Below are 25,242 nucleotides of genomic sequence, written 5' to 3'. Positions count from 1 at the left end.
TACACAGTATCAGACGCCGGGGGCATAAGATGGATGGAGGAGGAGTGGAGGCGAGCCTCTGCACGGGTTAATGCGATGTACGAGTACGTAGGTAGGGTTATGCACCTAATGTGCAGAGGGATAGTATGCATGTATGGGTGACGCGGAGGTACATTCGACCTGGGACCCGCAGCAAATATGATTTAATGCAAGCCCATCTGATAGCACCTTTTTCTTTTTTTGCCTTTTTTGCCTCTGCTTGGCTTGGCTATTGCCCTAGCCCCTGGCTCCTTCTCCACACCCCTGCTGACCCCTTGTCGCCAGCCGTCAACCCTTCTTCTCCCATAACCTTCCTTCTCGCCAACCTACCTAGAGATCGTCCGCCGTATTTCATACAACATACCCGCACTCCCCCCAAAATCACCTTCACTTTCCCACAAGCTCTTTTTTCCCCTAGTTACATGTTTGTGACTGCGGGTAGGCAACTGAGTGGCGGCACCAATTCTCTACCCTCCCCTCCTCCGCCCACCTGATCAGTTGCGTTCACACCCTGCAGCACGTCGTTCTATCATCCTTTGTCCCGTCCCAGCTTTGTTCACCAGAGTCCCGCCGTTCACTAACTCGCCTGGACTCGGCAACATCAACTACCTAGGCTGCTCACGTTTCCCCGCAACAGAGCAGATTCCTTCATAACCATCTCATCCCAAGTCGTGATCGTCTGGTCGCAGTCATTCTGTCCTGCATCCTGGATATCGGGACCCTGAACACTCCACATTCTATTACCAGCTCGGAGGCGCTGCTACAGGAACCCCCCATTACTCGACCACCCAACGCGTAACCAGAAAAAAGGACCGACTCCAACGCGTCATAATCAACCCCTCCACCCACCAATATCGTAAACCCCACACAGTCCACTGTGCCTCCAGGAAGCTACAGACAGAGCCGGTTAATTGAATTGACCATCTCTAGGCCAAATCTCAACCGGCCCGGCCTGGTTCCATTCTCTACACTGACCTCGCCGTTTTCCCTACGAGGCACTTGCCCACCTGCCAATATAGCCTCCGTAACCATGCCTTCTGTCGTGGAGCAGCAGCTGCTTGGTGACTCGGTGGTGTACGACTATACGCCTGAGGGCCCGAGCACCCCTTCTGTTGCGCCGTCCCTTACCTACTCCGATGACTCTGAGGACCAGGATGAGCCGCAGCTCCCAGAGGAGACGCCCCGACGGCGTCGTGCTTCCACGATGCTGATTGCCCAGAGCCCGGCTGATGTCCGTCGAATCACGGGCGAGTCCACCCAGCAGTTGATCAGTCGATGCTGCGGCGGCGGTTGCTGTATGAATTCCCAGGACGGGGCTGAGGGTGTCGAATATGAGCATGTCCCACTTCCTGACAATGATGCCTTCCGCTCTCTGTGCTTGAGAATCCACGACATTCCTACCGTCTTGACTAAGATTCCAGACCTGCCGGAACAGTTCACTTTTCTCGAACCCCTCCCGCTTGTCTCGGGCAGCACGTCGCCCACCGACTCTACGTCCTCCCTCGGAAGCGAAGACGGCCCAGCCACCGTTGCGGACCAGCTTCGGAATCTCGCCCTCGAAGATCTGGATACTTCAATTCAGCCCCCGTCATTCGTCCAACCACACTGCCCATACAACGTCTTCCCCGCTAGGCTTCACAACACCCGCGAATTGACAAAGCCCGGAGCCGAGAAGCGTACCTACCATTTCGATATAGATATCACCGATTATCCTGAGGAGACAGGCATAGACTTCAAGGTCGGGGGAGCTATTGGCGTCTCTGCTCCTAATGATCCCGTGGCTGTGGAGAAGGTTTTTGACCTGCTCTTGGTCCCTCGGTTCCTACGCAATAAGCCTGTACTGCTTCGGACCACGCGTGGTCGGTGGCCGACCGTCTGGGGTGAGGACGAAGCGCGGGAGTTGGTTACCACTCGGCGAGACTTGCTCACCTGGTGCTCCGACATCCAGTCCTATTCGCCCACCAAGTCCCTCCTGCGAGTCCTGGCCGAATACGCCCTGGATCCCAACGAGAAGAAGATCCTCATGTTCCTTTGCTCTAGCCAGGGACAGGGCATATTCTGTGACTTGAGGACCGGGCCCCACATTTCTCTCATCCAGATCCTCAGTGCCTTCCCCTCTGCCAAGCCACCTTTGGATCTGCTGTTTTCCGTACTCCAGCAGTTGATGCCGCGATTCTATTCCCTCTCCAACGACCCTCACAAGTCTTACGAGATCCGCGATGGCAAGCAGCACCGTCTCATCGAGATAGCCGTCACCGTTCAAGAGACGGCCGACTGGCGGACGGGCCTGCGGACAGGCGTCGGCTCCGGTTTCCTGGAGCGCCAATCGCACAAGTTCATGGAGCTCCAGCGTGCGGGAGGCAAGGCCCCGAAAGTCTACATTCCCATGTTCAAGGGCCTCATGGCCAACCCTCTGGCCAAGGAATTCGTGTCCGATGGACCGATGCTCCTTATCGGGGCTGGCGTCGGCATCGCCCCGTTCCGAGGCTTCGTGCAGAGGCGCCTGAAGAAGGCGAATTGCGCCAACAAGGTTTGGGTCCTTCAAGGTGTCCGCGACTCGCTCGTCGACGAGCTGTACGGCGGGGAATGGGGAGTGCACGAGGATCGGGTGAAGAAGGTGGTGCAGAGCCGACGTGGCGAGAGCCGTTACGTCCAGGACGAGGTTTTGATCCAGGCAGACCTCGTATGGTACATCATCAACTCGGTCGACGGACGGGTCTTCGTCTGCGGAAGCACCCAGGGGATGGGAGAAGGCGTCGAGGAGGCCCTGATCAAGGTGGCGAAGCTCAAGGGCAACCTAGAGCACGACGAGGCCAAGAGATTCTGGGATCTCAAGAGGGAGGGCGGCCAGTACATCGCCGAGACGTGGTGAGGTCTGTATCACTCTCGTCGACGTTTGCGGGGAACTTGATTTCATCCCGTCTGCTTCCGAACGCGCTATGGCTATACCTAAGCGCTCTCTGCTTAACAAGTTTCCTTTGCTTTATTTATTGGGTCATAGCGTCCGGCGTTCTCAGAGAACAAAACAACAAAAGAAACGGTCTGGAGGTTGGGACGCTCACGCACGCTAGACTAAGGAACCTGAGGTGGCCGGGTCCGATTTACGGAGGGAAAAAGGGGGGGGATTTCTTATCGCTCTTTCGCGCTGGCTTTACGGTGGTGCGATGGAGCACCTTGCCGCATGTGAGGACATGACAGAAGCCAGGAGGGACAGAGGAGAATACACGAGGTAGCCGAGATAGCTACAGGGTAGTTGCCATACGCAATGTTGCTCCGGGGCATTTCCTCTTGACACGACCATCTAGGCAGAGATCGGGATAATAATACCTGGTAGCACCCGTACATAGATGCTAATGAAACTAGTTGCGAAACCGTGTGTACCCGTTCCTGTGTGCGAAAGAATACGCAACGTGTTTCGACCGTCAGTGCGGGCCTCAGTAGTGATTGGGTCAGTGTGGTTTAGTAGTAGGAGAAAAGACAGCGAAGGGCTCGACTATTAAGCAATCCCGGGAGCGAGGTGATTGAGGCGGGCGACGTCGTAATGAACCTGCGCTGCCGGGCGGCGTTTTGGGGGGCCAAGGGGGGGGGAAAGCTCGAGACGCGATAGGTCGAGGAGGACGAAAATTGCCCGATGCGGAAAGCGGCCCAGCGGGCGGCAGCACGACGCCGCCGGCAACCCAATGAGACCGAAATCCCCCGCAGCCTCGCCGTTCTGCCTGGGCTCGCTGCAGCCTCCCACCGCAGCTTACGCGCCTTGCAGCACGAAACCTAAGGTAAGGTGAGGTGAGGTAAGCTGACCTTAGTAATGCGTTGTTTCTTTTAACCTGAGGCCCTTTATTATGCACCCATCTCGCGTGGCGGGGCCAATGGCAGTGAGAGAGAGAAAGCGAAAAGGCCGCGGGCTCGCGACTGGGCTAACCCCGCGTCCCCCGCGGAATCGCCGCCGCTGAGCAGTCGCAGATATCCCGTATCTCCGTAGCGTGGTACCATGTGGGGGAGGGGGGGGGGAGGGGGGGAATATGCCTCTCTCTTTCTCTCATCGCTTTGTTCTCCTGTGGCGGTAAGCGATAGACTGCGATTGAAGGTTAGGCTGGGATTGATGGGCAAGTATTTTTCATCTGGTTGAATGGATGGGGTCGTCGGTTGAGAGGGCGGGGGTTCCTTGTACTTGTGTCTCAATAATAGGTATAGGGTGCCCCCTATTAAATATCGCAGGGTCCTAGGATATAGGTACGTCCTTAGGTGATGACAGGCCAGAGAGGTATAGGCCGTAGGTATGATAATTCGATTGCGTATTTCGCGCAGTTAGGCATTGGCAACTTACCTGTAGGCGAGCCATTGGATGACTTCCATTGCTGGCTCTTCTAGGATTCGATATATAGGTATACTAGAGGCTTGTCTCTCTATACCTCTCTTTCTCTATGCTGCATGTAGGTGTGTGCGGATGCGCTGTGATTATTACTGTGTTTAGTTATACTTGGTATGATAACGCCGATAGAGGCTATGATGGAACAACCCCAAAGATCATGCAACATATCGCACAAATCTCAACGCTGGCCCATGAGTCCAATCGGAACGTTGACTAGTGGTGTGTGTCGGCGGAGGGAGACTAGGGATACACGCCGTCATACAGACCTGCCTGCACGGGTACAGATAGGTGCATACAATATATGGACATCTACCCGTACGCCTCGAGCTCGGCAGCACTGCCGCGCGCTGGGCGAACAACGAAGTAGCAGCAGAGGTTAAATTAACTCCCGGTCGTCGAGCAGGGCCAGGCAAGCATTCTGTACCATCGTGGGTTCGGTTACGGTCTCTCCCTACCTGTCGACGAACTGTTTGCCGAATATGTGTGTTTCGGCGGTTCGTAGGTCATTGGCGCTTCCCCTCTCCTCCCTCCTAGCAAAGGAAGAAAGAAAGCACCGAGAACGGCCGAGCAGGACGGCCGATCCAACCCAAGCCAAACCCCCTCCATTTCTCTCTCGCGATGGACTCGCCCTCGCTCCCCACAGCCGACAGAGGACGGGGGCAGATTAATTGCGATAGATGGAGGGTAGAAGGGATAGACAGATGACGGCTATTACGCGGTAGCAGTAGGGTAGTAGAGTAAGCGCCGGAAGCGAGGTCTTGCGCGCGCGAGGAGGGCGTGCGAGCGCAGTGCCGACAGCGCTTCGGCGGCTAAAGAGGCGGATGCGCGGACGCCTAGCCTGCGAATCGCGGGGTAAGAGGAATAATATTGGCCTGGTCGTCTTCGACCCGACACTTCGTTATCTTAGTAGCCGCATCCTGTCGAGAATCTCGGCGGCCGAGAGACGCGGGTAAAAGAGAGGGAGGACGAGAGACGGAGGGAGAAGGAAGAGGGAGAGGGGAAAAAAGAGGTGTTCGTGATATTCCCTCTCACCCCCCTTCCTCTCCCAACCCCCCCCCCCCTTTTCCTGCTCGATCCCCACCTTATCGGACCCATTCTGCACATCGTCTCTCCCTGCCGTAGATAGATACCTGACGTAAGCGATCTCTGTGAGAAACGGTACCTGCCTAGGTACCTGGTCGGGCGTGTACCCGAGTCGGGTACCCGGGTGGCGTGGCGGGCGGAGAGGGGACGGACGGATTCAGGACTGGCGGTCGAAATCGGATTTCAAATTGTTTGGAAATCGGGAGAAGAAGGATTACGGATACATGCGTAAGCAAGATCCGACGTTGGCGCAACACGACTGTCTCCGTTCCGTAAGTCGATGTACAGTACACGACGGCCATTTTTCACCGTGGTATGAGGGTGGGAGGGGTCGAGGACCCTGCGGAGTACGTAGCTACGTGCACGCACACCGGCACACCGCAGTGCCTGATTGGAGCGTAGCTGCGACGATGGGGACATAGGAGGTGGGGTGATGGAGGGGCAGGGTGGGGAGGGACACAGGCACCTAGCGCTATTATGCTTGCGGGTCTGATTTACCAAGTCATAGCAGAACCTGCGCGGGGCCGCAGCTGGCGGGGGGGAGTGCTGGAACGACCGAACAGAGCACCGAGCTTGGACTTGCATAGGTGCGCTACCAAACCCGGATTGTAAGAGAGTGAGAGGAGGCACCTAAGGGAAGAAGAGGAAGGCCGTGTAATCGTGTAATACCGTCTAGCCTCTGTAACCTTGGATAGAGGTAGGTTGTCTAGGAACCTGCCCTATTTGCCAGCAGAGCCGCACGTGAAGAAGCGGCAAGTTTGCATGCAAAGAAATAAGGGCACCCCCGCAACGGCAATCTAGAGTATCGATCTGTCCCGGAGGAGCATTCCCTTGTCCGCGCTCCCTTATCTCGGAGGGAATGGATACATACCTACCTACCTACCTCAGGTACGTGGCCGTGGATAACATGACCAAGCCGGCCCCCGTCGCTTGGTAATAAGAACCTGCCTCGCACGTCGCACATCTCTCCTTATGTAACCCGACTGAGGCGCTAGCCTGTACGATTTCTACCTGGCTGGCGCTCATTCCTGCGGGTGACCCAGCAGCCGCAGCAGCAGAGTCGGCGGTGAAAGCAAGGGTCGTAGGGTGTAGGGTGACGTATCATTCTTACTACATCACGCACCGTCCGCACTTGTACCCCGTCTCCTCCTCCTAGGTTAGGAGGTACCTACCTAAGGTGAGAGGAGGCAGATAATCTCAATTCTGAGGTAGGTATCTCGCGCATTCCCGTTTTGGAGCTACGACGGACGTATGTACAGTACCTCCTATGTGGAGCTTGACTGAGGTCGGGTGTTGGCCCGCACACTATGATCTTAGGTAGGTACCTCTGCCGCCTGCCCGACTACTGGCGCCCACCCCTATGGTAGGCAAGGTTAGGAGGTACAGTACTACCTACCTCCCACCCCTAGAGGTGCCTATCCCTGGAGGTACCTATCCCTAGAGGTACCTACCTAGGTAGGTGGGTCGTGTCGGCACAGGGCGAGGGCGATGGCGTGCCTTGTTGGCTGCTCTCCCGGCCCATTATTGGCTCGCCCGTCCCGGCTCTGGTCCTTGATTCTTGCCTCGCCCTTCCTTCTTTCTCTCTCCTACATACGCTGCCGCTGCTGCTGCCGCTGCTGCCTCCGTTGCTGCTTGCATGTATTTTCCTTTGTACCTTCGAGTTCTTCTTCCGCCGTACAATATTTAGTCCGTCATGCGTCCGCACTTCTTCACCTCAGCTGTCTGGTCCCTCTCTAGACTCTCCACTACCTCGGCCACCCTCACTTCGTCCTCTTCTGCCACCGCCCTCTTACGAGCATCCTCAGCTCTCAGATCTCTCCCTCTCGGCACCTGCAACCCTCAGAGGCTATTCGTTACCAGCTCACACCAGTGCTCCGCCGTCAAGCCCCAGCCTAGGACCGCCGCTTCCAACCCGACCACCATGGCTACCAAGACCGGCACCATCATCGACCTCATCAAGCTCCGCCGCACCATCTACGGCCTCAACAAGGAGCTGCCCATCTCCACGGACCGCGTCCAGGAGATCGTCAAGGATGCGCTGAGGCACATCCCCTCCTCCTTCAACTCCCAGAGCAACCGTGTCCTCGTCGTCTTCGGCGCTGACCACGACAAGCTCTGGGATATCACCTCCGACGTCCTCAAGGCCATCGTGCCGGCCGAGCAGTGGGAGAGCACCGCCGGTCGCATTGCCTCGTTCAAGGCCGGCGCCGGAACCGTAAGTCCCCCGGTCCTTAAGTAGGGAGGGGCGAGGACGTCCGAGGCATATACCTGATTGCTAACGTCGCAAGTAGGTCTTGTTCTTCGAGGACCAGGCTGTCGTGAAGAAGATGCAAACGGATTTCGCCCTGTACAGCGACCGGTTCCCCGTCTGGGCGTCCCAGACCGACGCCATGCTCCAGTTCACTATCTGGACCGCCCTGTCGGCCGAGGGCGTCGGTGCCAACCTGCAGCACTACAACCCGCTCATCGACGCCAAGGTCGCCAACGAGTGGGGCATCCCCGAGACCTGGCAGCTGAACGCTCAGCTCGTCTTCGGCGGCAAGACCGGCGAAGCCGGCGAGAAGGACTTCAAGCCCCTCGAGGAGATCTACAAGATCGCCGGCGTCTAAGCGCCCAACACCGGCGCGTGCCGGTCGCGGCCGAGACACAGCGACAGCAGCAACGGTGACGGTTTCTCTCCAAGCCCGTCGCTTCCGACTACGTGACCTACGCCGTGCATCAGCCCGACGAGCTCGCCCCGAGTGCGGCGGAAATCTTCCCCGGAAGAGTTGGACAGGAGAAAGGAGGTTGACGGATGCTGCTGTGGTCGCGGATGGATGTCTAGACGGACGGACGGACGGACGGGCCGGCTCCTCAACCCAGCCTGTTTTTCGGCTCGTCCGCTAGCAGGCTCTCGAATATGTCGAACACGTACAGCTTCTATAGACCGAACCTACCGACATAGAACCCCCACACCTCAACCGGCATAGGAAATACTCAGGTTCACACGCTAGACCAGATAAGTCAAACAAATAAGTGAAAGAAATCTACAAACCCACAACATGCATATGAAACTCGAGATGAAATCTTTTCGTTAGGTGATGAACGGAGTAATTTCTTGCGGAAAAAGGCGCCATGTCCAGATGCAATATCGTAAACGTGAAGATCAAGATAAGGACGGGGGGTTAAGGGGTACGTAAGCGGGCGGGTTTGGGTTGTACGGGTAAGTGGGCACGGGAAGGGACGGGCGCGGATGGGAGGATATACGGACCAAGGTCGAGCACGGGTAGAGGAATTGCAATGATGAATGAGCTAGGGAGTTTAAGACTGGTGCAGTCAAGAGGATAGATAGGTTGGCATAGGTCTGAGGCAGGTCGGTATATTAGGTAGCTATAGGTGGCCACCTATGGTATACCTAGATCAAGGTAGGTAAGAGGTAGGTATATAGGGCACACCCGAGGTTGGATGCCTCCAAGGTGGAGGAGGAGGAGGAAAAAAAGCGAGGTATAGAAGATCTACCTACCTAGGTATCCCGCAACCTGCAGGTTTCCTCGGGTGCCTCAGGTACACCTACGCACAGTGTGCCAGGCCTGCCTTGGGTGGTTGAGAAGAAGGTATATTTGGTTTGGCCGATACCTACCTATTCACTTGTCTCGAGAGCCTGGTGGTTGGTTTCTGAGCAAGCCCCGTTTCCGACCTACTTGCTTCTGCCCTGGGCACTGAAAACAATTCGCTGCAGGCGGCTCAGATAAGTACCTGCGTACCGGCCAGAGACGAGACAAACTCGGGTCGGAGCTCCCTGAATATCATCCAAGCGCAAAAGGACGTCATGAAAATGCCCTCGGGGCGGCGAGAGTTGCTGCTGCTGTCCCTGACATCTGGCATCCCGTGGCACTTGCCTGCCCAGGGGAGATGCCAGGTAGGCAGTCTCCCTCCAAGGCCATGTGTGAAGACGAGGAAGGAGTAGTAGATGGACAGAAGCTGTGCCGACCCTCTGTTATTTACCCATCTCTCTTCTCCAGCTTGTCTGCCTGCACAACGAAACCTCACGAACAACAATAGCCCATTGTAAAGTTGCTATCCAGTTTGATATCCATCGCTTTGGAGAGAATTCAATGTTATTATAATACGAAAATCATTACGCATCCCTCCTCACCCCACCTTCACACAGGGGCCCGTGATATAGGCCAGCCGTCTAGCTTCGTGAACCAGCACCGGCTCTGGCCAGAAGATCATATAACGGTATACAGACTGGCATTACTTTGTGCCTCTCGTCTGGGTCTTCTTAGCCCGGGGGAGCTCTGCAGTTCAACTATTGCCAGGGGCTGTAGGCCAACAGGGCGACTAATCCTCAACAGAATCTCCTCGAGTCTCGCCACCTTCGTCTCCATCGTCAGGGCGATTCAACAGGACATTGACTAATACTCTGCCCCCATACACCACACAGAGAAGGAGAAAACTCTTTCTTTCTGATCTCCTGTTTTGGTTCCCTGTCCTCTCCTCTTCCTCAACCAAACAACCCATGCTAGGAATTGAGCATCTTCTGAACCAGGTCAACACACATCTGCGCTTCTTCAGATAGACAAGACGGACACCCTGGGCCGCAGCTCTCAACCAAGACGCCCAGGGCACCCAGCCAGCAGATTTCTCGCCCGAGCCTCTCTCGCCCACCTCCAGCTGAGGCATCTGGATCGATTCCCGACCGGCCTGGGTAGGGTCCTTCACACGCTTGTCCCCTCTCGCCCCCCTCATCTCCTCAACTCGCTTCTCCTCTCTCTCTCTTGCCGCCGCCTCGATCTCTTATACGCCCACCGGCTACCAGCTAGCTAGCAACACGTCACCTCCCGGAGTCCAGACGCACTGACGCGGGCACCCAAAGCCGCAACCACATACGCACAAATCCCCATCCACCTGGCTCCCTTTCCCGTATCCAGGTCGGAAGACCCAGAAGACCCAGAATGTCGTCCGGCGGCGACAAAGATAAAGATGAGGAACCGCAGCAGCAGTTTACTCAGTCAGTCGCCAGCCCTAGCCAAGACAGCACTCGCGGCCGCCACGGCGCTAGGATCGCTGCTCCTCGCACGCCCAGTCCTATTGCCCCCCGGACCCAGCGAGGACCCCCCATCGTCCCCCCTCGCCCCGAGCGCCCTCCCGTCGGAGGCAGAAGCATGATAATCGGTTTGAGTTCGCCGTTGGGCCTGCCGCCGCCGCTTCGAGCGCTAACCCCCCTAGGCGTTCCCCCTCGCCCTCCTCGCTCTCCCGTCGGCGGCAGGGGCGCGATAATCGGCTTCGGCACGCTGTTTGGCCCGCCGCCGCCGTTCCGAGCGCAACCCCCCCCAGGAGTCCCCACTCGCCCCCCTCGCTCTCCCGTCCGCGGCAGCGGCATGGTGATGGGCTCGGGCACGTCCTCTGATCAGGAACTTATGGCCCCGGCCTCGGAGGGATCTTCGGGCGCGCCACCGATCTACCCTCCGTCCCCGACGCGCCCCCGCCCGCCCGTCCCGGTGTTCTCTGGACCCGCGGTCCCCGTCCCCGAGACTCGGGACCCCGAGACGCCTCTCGACGCCGTGCCGCCCGCCCCCGCCGACTCGTCGCACAGCGTGCTTACCGAGGAGCTGGTGTGCAATCTGCGAATGCATCTGGCGCGGCTACGCATCGGCGATGACCCATACATGCCGAGCCCCGCGCCGACGGACCGGCGGTCGCGACCCGTGCGCTTCAGCACGGTCGACGACGTGCCTCTGCTCAACATCGCCGCGGAGCGCGTGTACGACGACGATGACGAGTACGCCACCCTCCGCAACGAGGACGCCGCCACACTCGCCGACCTTAGGCAGATGCCGAACCGAGATTTCCGCGCCTGCCCGCGCGAGGTCTACCGCATGCCGCTACCCCGCGCCCCCTTCGGCAACGACCCCGACGCGCCGTACTTTATCGTCATGTACGTCCACCAGCGCCGCGCTGGCCAGCTCGAGCTCGACCCCTTCGACCACCGCTTGTGGCACATACTGATGCGAGTAGCGAGAACCGGCGGCATCGCCGGCGGTTGGCACATCATCCACCCTGGCATGTTTTCCGTGCGCTTCATGCGCGGTAGGTTTCTCCTCCCTCTCCCTCGTCTCCTCCCCCTCTTTCATCTTCCTTCGTTCCCTCATCTCCTCCCTGGCCCCCAGCAGAGGCCAAGAGAAATGCGGCTCCTCCCGGAGCGGCCCGTAACTGGTCGCCGAACCCTTTTCCTAACGTGCCAGCCTACTGACTTGTAACTTATAACTAACCCTCCCATCCTCTATCAGTCAGCGGCGATGGCATCCCTTCGCGTAACAGCGTCATTGATGAGCGGAATCAGGTCTCGGACGCCACGTACTGGGGCGAGGCGGTGCTCGACCTCCTGCAGATGCGCCAGCAAGGCCGATGGCCGCCGCCCGAGGATTACCGGCCGCCGCGTGCCTCTAATCGGGTGCAGCCACGACGAATAGAGCCTCCGCTGCCGCCCCAGGAGGTACGCCCGCCACTGCTACAGATCGATATGAGCCGCTACACCGACGACGAGCGCGCCCAGATAACCGCCGCGATCCGGCAAGTACTCAAAGCGTCGGAATCAGGCGATAACGCACTTTTGACCGCGCCGGAGGACCAGCTCGGAGAGGAGAGGAATACCCGCCGCCGCGCTACCCGCGCTGTGCGCCGCGACCGGCATCGGCTCGATAATGCGGACGTGGCGCACGGCGGTCGCGGCATGATGGACTGGGAACGTGGTAACCTGCTCGAGCTTCCGGAGGCCGGACGCCACTGGCAACTGGCACCCGCTGCCGCCAAAGAGAATACGTTCGAGGATGAGATGTTTCAACTTTTGCTCAAGGAGGGCAGTAACCTCGTGGCCATGATAAGGCAGCATTTCTCGCGACGCAAGGGCAAGCGAGGCAAAAACTCGAAGTGGAACGCGCGCTACAGAACTCGCAGACGGATCATGCTCCTGACCTACCGGCGCGGCGGCCACCGCGTTAGCCACGCGCTCAGGGCCCCGACCAGCTTCCTCCGCTGGGCCCGCCGGCGGAAGATGGCACAGAAGGGCGAGGAAAAGGAGAAAAAGCAAGGGTCGGACGAGAAATAGGAGAGGGAGCTGCCGTGAATTGGGGGCACGGCGTGATAAGATGCGAAGGCATAGCCAGTACACGGTGAACGAGGAAAAGAAGCCTGGGGAAATTCCCCAACCCCAACGGCCGGGGCAATGTCAGGGGAGAGAACAACTCACTTATACCCCCGAGACGCACGGAAAATATCTGCACCCACACCCGCGTCTTGTTAGGTCGTTGGCCGACGACCTGTGTCTCGATACCAGAGCACACATGTCAGATTATGACTGGAGCCATCTCTTCTCCAACTTTTCCTATGCTCTGTCCGGTTCGGTTGTTTTTGTTTTTGTTGTCTGCTCGTTCTCCCATCTCCGCGGTCGGCAAAGCCGGAGAGAATGGAGGAGAAAAGAGAAGTGGAAATGGATATGGATGGAGGCGGGGATCTCGGGGGGGGGGAATCCGTACCGCCCTGTACCTACCCGCCGATATCCGTCTTTTTCTCGGGTTGTCTTTCTCCGCCTCGCTCCCCCGCGTGTCCGGCAGGGGATACCATACAGGAGGAGGATAGGTGGATGGGACGTTAGACGCGGCACACCCACGTAAGTCGGCTCGCAGCCTAGCTGCTGGGTAGTTGTAGGAATTGGGGACAATGTGATTTACTGTATTACTGTATTACTGCTTGTCACAACCCCTGAGTAGTTGATTACTTCCTTTTCTTTTTTGGGGGGGTTTCCCTCTCGTAGGGAGGGATAGCGGAGCGACAGTAGCGAGTAGATAAGCATATGATGATAATACGAGCCCCGGGCGAGCGATGCAGTTGGGTAGGCATGAGACATTATACCCATCAAGGTGCTGCGCTTACATTGCCCGTTTCCCTCACGCTCTCCTGAGGAGGTCCGAGAGGAAGAGACTTAAAAGGGAGATTCGTTCCTCTGCACGGCGTAAATAAATGGAGTAGGTGAAATACCCGAGTCCTCGTGAACCCGCAACGCACTGACCACCTGGCATGACCCGTAACGTCTCCTCATACGCAACTCCTTTTCCTACGAGTTTCTCGAAGAATTCTCTCGTCTTGACGTCGGGCCGGCACCGTGTTTTTATCTTATTTCAAACTTATGAATCTTTTTTTTTACATAAAAAAAAGTTCACGGGGATTCCAGCACATAGATAAGAATATTTACTTCTTGCGCTCATCACACGGTCGTCGTATCTGTAATTTTTTATTTCTCTCCCCCTTCCGCAAGACCGTCGCCATTAAAAAAAAAATGCGTACCATAGGTATACGTGGTGGTCGCGGTCTGTATCCTCTCTCGTACCTACATTTGCAAGGCGACCTATCCTATCCGTAACGACGCTGGAATAGCATATACTGCTGCCGTCGCTGCTGCCGGGGAGAGCCCTTCTTCTTCTTATCGTACTCCGGAACGCCCCCCCCTTAAACCCCGCCTCTCTCTGTCGTCGTCGTGCCTAGTCGCATCTAATCGTCGCCGCGCTCTCGATCCGGGGTTCGACGCCCAGCCTGCTGGGGTGGCGCGGCAATTTGGGCGGGATTCCCAATTCCCGGCAGCGCATGTGGGCGTTAAGCCGCGTAAAAGCGACGTGATATCTGTTCGTAGCTTCCTATCAGAGGAGAATTTCCTCGATCCCCCGTTATATATACGGCGTTCACCTCTTCTGCCTAGGCGCGATAGCGCTCCCTCCGTCGACGATGATCTGCTGGTCGATGCGGGCCGCGGTATCGCCGTACTCGAGCCGCTTGTACGTCGTGATCCGCGCGCCGTTCATATCGATATCGAAGAACCGCACCCTCCGCACGAAGCCTCCGTACCCGCCGTACCCTCCGAACCCGGCGCCGCCACCGTAGCACATCCACAGTTCGGGTTTGTTCGTGGTTTTGTTCGTCGAAAGCATGCAATATTCGTTGGCGTGATCGCTAAGCGAGGTTTCGATGTTAGCCGGGGGCTACGGAGAGAACCACGTACGGATGTAGAAGAAGAAGAAGAAGAAGAAGAAGAAAAGACTTACTGTCCGCAGCTGACCATGACGATGCCCTGCTCGACTAGAGCATCGCGGAACCCCGAATTAAACTTGGGGGCTGTGACGCCTTCCCTCCAGGGGCCCACGTGCGGCGAGTCTTGATCCCGGTACTCGGGAAGAGGGATATGGATAAAGGCGATATCCATGTGGATGTGGGTATACTCCCTATGCTTCTTCTTCAGGCCCTCTGAAGTCTGCCGGAACCAGTCGATCTGGTTCTTCTTGATCCAGTCGTAGCCGCTCCACTGCCGCTCGTCTGGCGAGTAGGCGTGGGAATCGAGCAAGTACATCGTGAGTGCAGAGTGCTTCGAGGTGCCCTGAGCGAGGATCTCGACGTAGTAGTTCCCGACTCCGTCGATGTCATCCGGCCCTGCTACAGAGAGCGAGTAGGGCAATTGCTCGATAAGCGCCATCTGGCCCATTCTCGGCAGCGACGATCCCTCGTCGTCGTGGTTACCGAATATCGATACGTAGGGAATCTTACGCTTGATCAACAATTGCGCATATTTGAATATAGCCGTCTGCGCGTCGGGCGCGGTATCGCCGTTCACCTGATCGCCGCTGAGAACGACCAAGTCGGGCTTCTCTTCGTCCAGCAGCTTGGATACGAAGTCCAGGGTCCGCGGATCCGCGAGGCAAGGCCCGCCCTCGTAGCCGTCGGGGACCGGGTCTCTGCAGTGACCGACCCCCGTGCTCAAGTGCAAGTCTGCCAACTGCATTATCTTGAATTTCCCATTGTCATTGATTTGCGGCTGCGGTCGTACGGGCTCGACGGGGCTGCCGCGTCGGACGGTGAGATGGGGAACCGGTATGTCGGTGCCAGCACCGAGTAGTAGGGGCGTGTTCTGGAGCTCCCACCCGTCGCGGGCCTCGACAGCGTCATCGCCGAAGAGGACATCGACCGACGTGATGGCCTTTTTCGAGTCGCTCGCGGTTCGCCTCGATGATCGCAGCACCCACAGGCCTGCCGGGCGGGACTCCCATTTCTCGTCGGGGCGTGCCTTTTCCGACTTGGAAGGGTCGAAGCGGCTGATGGTGACGTCGACGATGATCCTATCCTCGGGAGTGAGGTCCTCCTCTTTCTTCCGCTGGACGTGGACGTAGGCGCTCGAGACCCAGGACTTGTCGAGGTAGAGGTTCTTGTCGACGCGCTGCCAGACACCGGAGTCGAGCTTGCAGGAGGAGAAGAGGTTGACTTTGGAGCAAGCGGTGATGGTTATATCGGTGACGAGGAGCCCGTGATGGTGCTGGGGCATGTACTCGTGGACGGCGTGGGGGAGGAGGCGAAAATTGCGGTCGAGGAAGAAGATGAGGAGGAACGCGATGAAGGCGGCCGCAGTGAGCTGGGATATAGTGCGGACCTGAGGGGGTAGGGGGGGGGCAAGAAGATGTGGCGGTTAGCTAGCTGACTCTGTGTCTTCTCCACAGGAAGGCATGTAGATAAGGGACTTACTATCCGTCTCGTCATGATGCCGGGGGTGTGGTAAGTCGGCCAGAGGCGGGCTCCAGCTCGGTTCGAGGTTCGTAGGACGGTATGTTAGCGTAGCAGCAATGTAGGGATGATGGGCGCCCGAGGTCGATCATCTTCAGCCGTGCGGTCGCATCTGGGTGAATTGGGCGAATCGCGGGTCTGGCGATCTTAGGCCTCTAGCCACGGCGGAGCCTCGCTCCTTTTCCGCTATCTCTATCTCTAAACGGTGAAGGTAGAAATGAGACGAGACGAGGTGGGGCAAATCCAACGGGGAACTAGGGTGAGAAGGAGCAAAATTTCCCCTCAAAATGGTCCTGGCGTGGTCTTTGTGTAGTGAACTCGTTGGCGGGTTCTGTCTGGTACGTGTAGATCGACGGGTCGCATAGAGCGAGAGAGAGGAGGGAGGCGAGAAGAAGGGAAAGGATTCGCACCCTAGGCAGGTCCAAGTTCCCGATAATCTGGGGTATCCGCGACCAATCCGCGCCAAGCTCCCCAGCCCGCCTTTCCTTTCCGGGCCGGATCTGCCCGGAGCAGTTCGCCAGTTACGTCGACCTGGGTGCCCTGGGTACCTGTATCTACCTACCTTAGGTACCTACCTAGGTACCTAGGTTTATAGAAGGCATATACCTACCCGTAGGCACCGAGCATTTATACTCAGCACACTTCCCCCCCCTAAGCGGTACCTAATCGTACCGATATAACACGTAGGCATAGCTGCTGGGTCGAGTCGAGCTGACCTACCAACTAAGTACCCCCCCCATCCGACCGCTCTCCGCCGACGACGGGAGGTAGCTCCCAAGTTGGCAGGTCGCCTCGTCTCCAACTTCGGCAGCAAGTAAGATTGAGTCGGCATCGGGCATATATATATATAGGTATATAGTGTATTTGTTTTTGGTTATTTCTGTATAATAACGCTAATAAATTTATAAGTTGTTTAAGATTTATACTTTTTTAAGTCCGTTGTGTATACCTACCTCCGCACCCTTTCGGAATACCTAGGTACCTTAACTACCTCATATACCTACTATCAGCTAGATAGAGGGCAGAGAGGGCGGGGGGCGAGGAGTCTACGCAACCGGCAAGGAAACCGTAGGTATAGAAACCCCCGCACGCTCCAAGCCGGGCCGGCAGAGACGGATACATACACCTGGCATAGTCGCCTAACCCATACCCTCTACCTATACCTAAGCAAGGCAAGGTATTCTACTCGTCTAAGCTCCTAAACACTCAAGGCAACATGTTCTATCCTATCCGATACCTAACCGATCCCCAGAGCGGCTGAAGGGAGAGAGAGGAGGCACAACCACAACCCTCGTCGCGCCCAACTCAGTCATCGGCTAGCTCCCCTACCGGTATCACAAACAGCGAGCATACCTGCAACGGGTAGGTATCTTATAGCTCTGCCGTTACGCCGTCTGACATGCTGCTATTTTTCTGGTGCGGCCGCTGTCGTCGCGTTTCTACCGCCGTCAACACATCGCCGTAGTCGTATCCCGAGCAGCTGTTGCCATCTCCGATTCCGGTACCGGTACTCTCTCTACGCCGCCCGAGTCCTCATCTCCCCGACAGCTCGTCTTCCTTACCCTTGGCGCCTCCGGCGTGTTCTGGCGAATGTGTGGACAACGAGGGAATGGTCCCGTCCAACCCTCTTCCTCTGACTCCGCTTTCACTCCCTTCCCATCCCCCCCCCCCCCCCACCTCTCCTTCTTTCTCCTCCCCCCCCGTCTCAAGGCCGGACTTCAACCTGTTGGCTTGGCCATCCCCAAAAGCACTCCTCGCCGCATTCGTCCTGAGGCGAGCGACCTACTTCTCGGCCCTCTAGGCCCTTTCGCGCCACACCTCTACCTCGCACTGCACTGCGTCGAGTCGCCGCTGCAGCTCCAGCAACCGCTGCCCAGGCTCTTCCGTCCGCGATCCGGGTAGCGGGTGGCCCTTAGGTGATACACTCCCACTGTTGTCCGCGTCGGATCCCGGCGGAGGCGGTATGGAGGGAGAAGGAGAATGAGTTGACGAATATTGGTGGGTGTGGGTGACGGCGTGTTGGATAGCGGATGGGGGGTTTCGGTCAGGAATCCTGATTCCCGTGCCCGGTGGCCGACCTAGGGCTGCGTTACGCGGGTTCCCCTCCCCGGACCGAGTTCTTGAGGAGGTGGAAGTAACTTCGCTAGACTCCCTACCCATACGGATCGCACTCCGACTCTCAGGAGAACCGTTGGCTGCAGTGTCGAATCGTGCAGCCATAGCCTTTACGGAACCGTTGGCCAGCATCGAGCCCGAGCGCTGCAAGACGGTTTGGCTTTTCGCCTTATACGAACTCCTGGTCGGCGAAAGGGGACCTGACTGTTCCGATGGCGGCAATTCCCGAGATCTTCCAGGGGGTGTTTTCCCAAGCAGACTCTTCTCCCCATCCGGGACCGCCGGTGATTTCTTCTCTCCATTACCCCTCTTAATCACGAGCTGCCGCTTCCATTCTGGTGTGCCCGGTCTCTGATCACCTGGGGCAGACGCCTTTTCGCCTAGCCATAACGAAACACAGCCTGGACTCCGCCTTAGACGCCTTTCTTTGGTGTCTTCCGTCGGTGATTCTGTGCTTGTCCCCCTAGCTTGGGCTGGTTCGTCCCACTGTTGAACGGGAGCCGTATTCTGTACCTGGGCAACGAACTCTCCAACCCCGATATCAGGAGGACATTTAGACACAGACGGCGATCTAGTCGGCGATCTTGAATTCCTTAGAGGACACATAATTTGAGAATCCATCTCTCCGGCATCCACAATGTTCTTGGCTACTGCCGATAAACCGGCATCGGCGATGTCACATTCAAGAATGGGTGGCCTGGCCCCAGGCAACGACGCTTCGCTTCCGGATGTCCCACAATCCCCCGGAATTCCGGCATTAGGGGCAAGTATGCCCATGCGCTTACCATCAAAAGATGGAATTGTCCGACTCTCGGACAGCCGCTTAGAATCGATCGCCATCCCGCCTTGAGTCCCACCCTCGCCATTAGCTGTCGGTCTCTCTGTCCCAGGGGTTTGCGGTGATCCTCGGCAACTTTGTCTAACTAAGATTCGTCCGGTCGATAATTCCACCAGGTCGCGTACGAGGCTTGTGTTCATCTCTTTGCAATCGGCCGGTGGACTCTCCTCAACAGTTGGCGAAAGGCACCTGGCTAGGACTTTCGCAGAGGCTCTGTGTGTCACACCAGCGCCAGACGGCCGCGGCTGTTGCCGCTTAGTATATAGTGGTTCCGGTTGGTCCTCGGCGCCCATCCGTGGTGTTGCTAAGCTAGTACCTGACTCTAGCCGTTAGAACTGAGCAGCCTGGATGGCGAGTGAATACATAGGCTTACGGGGTATTGGTGTCGGACTTCTAACTACGGGGAGAGCGCCCCTATTCTCCTGCCAGACAGACAACCCGGGCTTGTCCTGGCATGGTGTCTTTCCCAGAGCGAGCGGATCCGGGCATGCTGCACTTAACCGGACCTTCTCCACCTTATTCACAGCTTTCAATCTGTCAAAGCTTCTCATGTGCTGAACGACTTCTCTCCAATGTATAATTAGCATCTCCGCGACGCTATTCGCGACGTGTATTTTGCTTATCGCCGGTGGAGATGTTGACTCGTCCCCTTGAGACATGGATTTTTTATGCCTCTCTTTCCGGGATTTAGGAGGCGACGGGAGACGTGATAGCAATTCACCTTCCGGATCCGCGCTTCGCATTTTGTAGAAGTCGATCAAGTCGTTTACTAGGAGGGGGCCGAATACGACGCTTAAAGCGTTATAGCTCATCAAGTCAGTTGCCGGAAGCGGCCGCCCGGCTTCATCTTCGTGAGGTGCATCCTCCGCCAGAGTCCCGATGAAGCACAAGAGGCCAAATACGGCACAGATAAGCTCCCTCTGGTACCGAGACTTTACGGCCGCGATCGCGAGTGCGATCAACCGCGCGCGCAGTTGTGTTTCTTCGGCCTTGGTGAGCCTCCCGTCAACACGAAGCTGGCTATGGATGGCAACCAGGGCGTCAAACAGGGACAAAGAGCCCAAAATCCCACCCGGCAGTCCGACCAGAAATTTCTTGAAAGCAGAGGCAACATCGTGGATACCGTACTTGATATGAGCAGGCAGGCTCGGGCATCGAGCAGTGCTAGAGATATCGTCCGCGTCGCCGTCGGCGTAGTAGTAATTATAGAGCGTATTTACAACCCGGGAGGAACCAGGGACCCGGAAGATGCCTCGCGTATCAGCTATGGGGACGAATCAGCTACCACGTTACGACAGGAGACGAGTCCGCTCTCTAACCGACCTTTCTGTACGAGAGCCTGGGCGAGCGAGCGAAGGCACGTTGGCAACACCAGGGGGCACGGCGCGTATTCCGCGGGCAAGTGAAAAAGGCTCTCCCCGCATAGTCGGACCAACGCCGGGACATTTTTGTTCTTCAAGCCGTCTTTCCTTGGCTGGTTTGCGAGGTTCAAGGCAACGTTGCTGATGCTTCGCCGGTGCCGGAGCGGCTTTCGATCTGGCTTGGTAATTACGGTCTGTGTCGATTTACCCGACTGGCCAGAGGAAACCCGTCGCAGAGCTTTGGAGAGCCAACTCGCTTTTCGACACGGTAGTGAGCTGTGCGTGTTTTCATCCTATTTCCGCTGAGCAGGTTGTTTATTTGGATATTCTATCGCTTCACTTACGCTGCTCGAGGAGAAGCCCACCGGCGTAAGCAATCGTATGCCATACTAGATCTTCCCAGTTAGCGGACACGTTGGTCCACCCGGGATTTGATGGGGTGGCCACCCTGTCTGCGAGCCGATTGTACTCGCTATGAAATATCGCTCTTTCGTCGTCATCCTCCACGTCCTCCTCAGGAAGCTCGGGGCCGGCGCTGGGGGATGCCGAAGCGCGGACCTTACGGTTGGGAGCATCCGGAGTGCCAAGCGACCGAGGGGTAGTCAAAGTAGCCAGCGTCCTAGCAAACGCCGGATTTGAATATGGATGCGTACGTGTCAGCGATGTCCGGGACCGGTTTAAGGGTAACAGAGATCTTGACTGGCTTAAGGTCACAGACCCATCGCTGTCCATGGGACCAGGGTCAGTATTATGGTAGTAAGACTGCATCTGAGTAGCAGCATAAGGAGCACAGCGCGATTATAGAGAATAGAGGTAGAAAACTCGAAGTGAGAAGACAAACCCAAGAGCGCCGAACCGATGAGTGTATGGTAAAGCCCGCATTGGGCACGAAGTCCATCGAATTAAGTCACCTCCCGAGCGCAATCCTCCTTCCATCTCTAACCGTATACACGACGAAACGCCCAAAGGAACCGCGAGGGGCAGCACCTAAGGACCTAAGGTAGTAGCGATAGATAATCCCACGGCCCTCGGCGAGTGAAGGCATGATGGGAACCACCCATAGAAACAAAAAAAAATAGCCTCAACGAACAGCCGAGTAGAAGGCGCCTATAAGGGCTAGGCCTTAAAGAGGTACCTACGTACACGGGCCCTTGCATGCCTAACGAGGATATCTCCTACTTGGAGTGAGTGCCGTGGTCGTCATAGGTAGGATCCGGATGGCCTGCATCTCCTACCGGGCCCCAAATCTAGAGTGTATAAATCCCCGGAACCCCTATAAACATTCTATCAGATCACCCGTCTTCATGCCGGACCGACTCGGATCGGCCAGCCGATAGGTGACGATGAGTTGGAAGAGGACAGAAACCCGTTTGGGGTCCAAGCAGACTGGCCGATCCTCATGCAACGACTGACCGGCTCTCCGATAGTCTTCAAACGCCAGACTCCTCTCCAATGCCGACCGGCCCCTGCCCTCACGTTTCTAGTTGGAACTCCAAAAGTCTCGTTACCACCGTTTCTAAAAGTGTCGTGTGCATCGTCAGGAAATCTCGAGCCGAGGTAAGCCCGTTACGGTAGGGAGAAGCTTTCGCCCTCATCGCTGGTGACGCCCGTAAACAAGACGTATTTGAGGATGTCGGATAACGAGATGATGCCTTTGAGATGCCAGTTATCATCGATAACCACCAGCCTGTGCACGCGGGACTGACGGAGGGTAGTGAAGATGGAATCAAGCCTATCGTCCTCCTGGCATGTGTAGATGCCCTGGAAATCCTCCGGTCTCTTCGACAGCGCGTCGCCCACGGTCGATTTTAGTTCGTCGTACACCCCTCCTCTTATGCAGGGCATGACGTCAACGGCCTCGAAGACGTTGAGCACGATATTGTTCCTATCGATGATGGGCACGGCCGAGATGTTGTGGATGACCATCAAGTTTATCACGTCGAGGACCGAGTCGGTCATCTTGGCCGTCGCTAGGTTTTTGTAGGTGCCCAACCCGATCTCCCGAACTGGCTGCTTGAGCAGCATCGTGTGCTGTTCCGTGTTGACGGCGATGAATTTGAGAATGCGGTACTGGGTGATCACGCTTACGACCGTCTCCCTCTCAGTCTCGTGGTCGATATCGACCAGCGGGATCCGGCGAGCTCGACTCCTGAGCATGCGGCTACAAGCTTCGTATAGGGGCTTCGACGGGTGGACGGACACCGTCTCCAACGGAGAGACGTTGATTGCCTTCTCGATGTCTTCAGAGCGCCCCTCACGCATTAGCCACATTTCGCCGATCCCCTTCTACACCGCGCACGTCTGCGCCTCGGACACAACATACCGCGGAGGCTGCTCAGCCTGAACTTGTCCACGTCATCGATGTGCTCGGGAAATTGGCAGTAGTATTGGATCACATTTATATAGTCAGTCGCCGTGAGAAGACCGGCGAATCGGGACTGCTGCGAGTCCCAAAGAGGCGCAGACACAATTCCTAATACCTCGCAAGTTAGGGGCAGGCCAGACTTGTCGCAGAGGTCGCAATCTTGGATATGACTTTCTGGAAAGGTGGACCATACCGTTCTGGGACAGGATATCGAGGCTCTTCCTTATCAGGAGATCGTTGTCGAGTATGATAAGGCGAAATGAGAGGGGGAGGACATCATAGCTGGTTCTGACGCGCAGAAAGTTGCGCAGGCCCTTCTACAGGCATGGAAAAAACGTCAGTCGGTTCGTCAGAAAGGCAAGGCGCGCAGGGTCGGATGTCCGGGGGCGGGACGGAGTGAGAGAGGGTAGCTAGGAGGCGATTCGCAACAGGCTGCTGCAGACGGGCACGGGTATGGGTACGGGGACAGGTAGAAAGGGATAGGTAGCTTACCAGGCCTTGCAATTGCTCTTCATCAATGGGACTCATCGGGGCGGAGGAGGTTACAGGCACTATGCGACTCCGAAGCTTGGGTCTGAGGTATGAAGACGGTGCAACAAAGGGCAGCTCGTGGCCGACTCGAGGCAGCGACGGTGGTATGGACGAGGGTAGGCTGGCAGTAGGGGCGGCAGCGGAAGCGGCTGAAGCACGTTGTGGCTCGTCGGTCGGTGCATCACGACTCGAAGCGCTAGCCATTGTCCCTCTTTTTTTTTTTCACCCTTCTCCTCCTTGTCCTCCCTTGTTTTTTTTTTTCTTCTTCCCTTGCTTTCCCTTGGGGGTTCTTCTGTATCCTAAGTCAGGCGGAAATTATTGGTGGAACCTCGATGTCTAGGAGGCGTAAGTCGGCGCCGGCAGCGGGTGTCAGTGGGCGTCAGTGGGGAGGGTGGTGAATCTGTCGGTGTAGTGCTTTGTGGCTGGGAGAGGAGGGAGAGGAGGGAAGAGGGGAGGGGGAGGGGTGTGGAGAGCGAGAGACGGTCCGAAAGAAGGGTGTTAGTTCTTTATCAATGGCATGCCGCTCTCGCATGGCCCCGACGGAAGACGCGATACAGCGATAGCAGATAGGCTGGTACCTACCTACCAGTTGCAGCAGCAGGAATCACTTGAGGTACCCAAGGCCAGGGCCCGTAGTGGGGTTGTCGCTAGGCAGACAGTAGGTTAGGCACCTAAAGGTAGCTAACAGCTACGGTCGTTAGTCACTATAGGTACCCAACACTGCACGCTGGGGGAAGAAGAAAAAGAGGAAGAAGAAGACGTAATGAGAATACCTGCTCGTTACCTAGAACCTTGAAATTCATGGTGACGGTGAAGGTGTGGCGAGTGGAGCGACCTGGGAACCGGTGACAGCAGCGACAATTATAGATGGGATGGGCAAATAGAAAAGGACACAGCTAGGATGGATTGATTAGATATGAGGTCGGATTGATCGTATTAAATACCTAATGCTAAGAGGTATTACGTAGGTAGTCCCATGCCTTGTTGTCTTGAGGGGCCTAGAATTGATATTAATAGTCCTGTACCGTAGGTGGAGTAGGTAGGGTGGGTACCTATCTAAATACCTACCTACCTCTACATTAGGTACCTGAACTTGTTGTACATGCTGCTATGGAAGTTAGGCAGGTTACATACCTAGGTACCTACCTACCTCCTAGGCAATAGATACCTAGGTTGGTTGAGCAGGCAAATAAGTAACGCAGAAAATGAAATGTCTGCCTGCGTATAGTCTAATATCTGAGTAGATTATAAAAGGCAGACCATGAAAATGTAACAGGAAATCATCCCGGTGACAATTCCGAACCCGTTCCTATTGCTAGACTGTGTTTATTACCTAGGTACCGTTCGATGGTTGATTCAAGCTATTCCCTGCCGATGCAGGAGGCTATCTACCTAGGTAGGTAAAGTAAGTGCAGTATACGCAACCTACGGCAGTTAGATTAACTGCCCCCTAACCTACCTCTTGCCCAACCTACATGGTAGTATTGCGCATGCACCCACCTGGGAAGAGGCCAGTATCAATACTGCTGTGTGCTGATGGAAACCCCTCCATGTATGCATAATGCATGCGAGTGTTTCAGTGTCTGGATAAGTATACTCATAGGCGGAATATAAGAGAGTATTCAACAGGCTTGGGGGCAGGATTAAGATAAGGATAGCAGGTAAGAAAAGAAAAGCAGGATGGGAACGGACACAACCAAATGATCTATCATATCTTGTCGCGATCAACCTCTCGTATCGATGGAGCAAAGTAGCACCGGGGGGGGGGGGGCACAAGGGTATCAACGCCTGAGAAAGACACCGATGGCCGGAGTGGGATAGAATCTGGGCAATGCTATTCAACAACCAGACGATAACGTAAATTCTCGTTACCCTCGTCTACTTAAAAAGTTGGTGTGGCATAAGCAGCCAGCCAACTTGGGTTACGAGGTCGGTGCCATCCGTTGGAAAGGAAGATGGAGGGTGTCTTGTCGCAAGGGAA

General features: G+C 56.5%; 6 protein-coding genes across 6 annotated transcripts; 3 read left to right on the top strand and 3 right to left on the bottom strand.

Annotated features, from left to right (window-relative positions):
• The first annotated feature begins 754 nt into the window (after window positions 1-754).
• On the top strand, window positions 755-3,389 carry GGS23DRAFT_559948 (uncharacterized protein). The gene has a single exon (XM_051515849.1). It carries the CDS (start codon window positions 1,049-1,051, stop codon window positions 2,888-2,890), a length of 1,842 nt encoding a protein of 613 aa, XP_051374301.1. The 5' UTR covers window positions 755-1,048; the 3' UTR covers window positions 2,891-3,389.
• A 3,702-nt stretch (window positions 3,390-7,091) lies between these two features.
• Window positions 7,092-8,524, top strand: GGS23DRAFT_559945 (Nitroreductase). Its single transcript, XM_051515848.1, has 2 exons — window positions 7,092-7,685; window positions 7,762-8,524. Exons 1-2 carry the CDS (start codon window positions 7,164-7,166, stop codon window positions 8,077-8,079), a joined length of 840 nt encoding a protein of 279 aa, XP_051374300.1. The 5' UTR covers window positions 7,092-7,163; the 3' UTR covers window positions 8,080-8,524.
• Window positions 8,525-10,294: 1,770 nt separating this feature from the next.
• GGS23DRAFT_434460 (uncharacterized protein) lies at window positions 10,295-11,880 on the top strand. The gene is made up of 2 exons (XM_051513881.1): window positions 10,295-10,383; window positions 10,830-11,880. Exon 2 carries the CDS (start codon window positions 10,834-10,836, stop codon window positions 11,710-11,712), a length of 879 nt encoding a protein of 292 aa, XP_051374299.1. The 5' UTR covers window positions 10,295-10,383; window positions 10,830-10,833; the 3' UTR covers window positions 11,713-11,880.
• A 2,149-nt stretch (window positions 11,881-14,029) lies between these two features.
• On the bottom strand, window positions 14,030-16,244 carry GGS23DRAFT_434424 (calcineurin-like phosphoesterase). The gene is made up of 3 exons (XM_051513880.1): window positions 16,013-16,244; window positions 14,548-15,920; window positions 14,030-14,455 (listed from the first exon to the last, which is right to left on the bottom strand). Exons 1-3 carry the CDS (start codon window positions 16,025-16,027, stop codon window positions 14,188-14,190), a joined length of 1,656 nt encoding a protein of 551 aa, XP_051374298.1. The 5' UTR covers window positions 16,028-16,244; the 3' UTR covers window positions 14,030-14,187.
• Window positions 16,245-19,551: 3,307 nt separating this feature from the next.
• GGS23DRAFT_595104 (uncharacterized protein) lies at window positions 19,552-21,097 on the bottom strand (the record flags this gene model as incomplete). The annotated part of the gene is made up of 5 exons (XM_051518262.1): window positions 19,552-19,571; window positions 19,726-20,268; window positions 20,328-20,621; window positions 20,710-20,984; window positions 21,084-21,097. 5 exons carry the CDS (start codon window positions 21,095-21,097, stop codon window positions 19,552-19,554), a joined length of 1,146 nt encoding a protein of 381 aa, XP_051374297.1.
• Window positions 21,098-21,726: 629 nt separating this feature from the next.
• GGS23DRAFT_434224 (CBS-domain-containing protein) lies at window positions 21,727-23,916 on the bottom strand. Its single transcript, XM_051513879.1, has 5 exons — window positions 23,844-23,916; window positions 23,223-23,550; window positions 22,924-23,047; window positions 22,689-22,838; window positions 21,727-22,605 (listed from the first exon to the last, which is right to left on the bottom strand). The coding sequence occupies exons 2-5, from the start codon at window positions 23,463-23,465 to the stop codon at window positions 21,932-21,934; spliced, it is 1,191 nt and encodes a 396-aa protein (XP_051374296.1). The 5' UTR covers window positions 23,466-23,550; window positions 23,844-23,916; the 3' UTR covers window positions 21,727-21,931.
• Window positions 23,917-25,242: the final 1,326 nt, after the last annotated feature.

The sequence above is a fragment of the Durotheca rogersii genome, assembly GCF_024521655.1.
Source record: "Durotheca rogersii strain YMJ 92031201 chromosome Unknown GGS23scaffold_5, whole genome shotgun sequence".
NCBI lineage: Eukaryota > Fungi > Ascomycota > Sordariomycetes > Xylariales > Xylariaceae > Durotheca > Durotheca rogersii.
This window is presented reverse-complemented; position numbering and strand designations above follow the sequence as displayed.

Coding starts and splice junctions, on each gene's coding strand:
- GGS23DRAFT_559948 (XM_051515849.1), top strand. CDS start 1,049: ATGCCTTCTGTCGTGGAGCAGCAGCTGCTTGGTGACTCGGTGGTGTAC.
- GGS23DRAFT_559945 (XM_051515848.1), top strand. CDS start 7,164: ATGCGTCCGCACTTCTTCACCTCAGCTGTCTGGTCCCTCTCTAGACTC. Junction 7,686..7,761: donor TCAAGGCCGGCGCCGGAACC/GTAAGTCCCCCG, acceptor CGTCGCAAGTAG/GTCTTGTTCTTCGAGGACCA.
- GGS23DRAFT_434460 (XM_051513881.1), top strand. CDS start 10,834: ATGGTGATGGGCTCGGGCACGTCCTCTGATCAGGAACTTATGGCCCCG.
- GGS23DRAFT_434424 (XM_051513880.1), bottom strand. Junction 14,456..14,547: donor GTCATGGTCAGCTGCGGACA/GTAAGTCTTTTC, acceptor AACCTCGCTTAG/CGATCACGCCAACGAATATT.
- GGS23DRAFT_434224 (XM_051513879.1), bottom strand. CDS start 23,465: ATGGCTAGCGCTTCGAGTCGTGATGCACCGACCGACGAGCCACAACGT. Junction 22,839..22,923: donor CGATATCCTGTCCCAGAACG/GTATGGTCCACC, acceptor GCGAGGTATTAG/GAATTGTGTCTGCGCCTCTT. Junction 22,606..22,688: donor CAGGCTGAGCAGCCTCCGCG/GTATGTTGTGTC, acceptor GGCGCTCTGAAG/ACATCGAGAAGGCAATCAAC.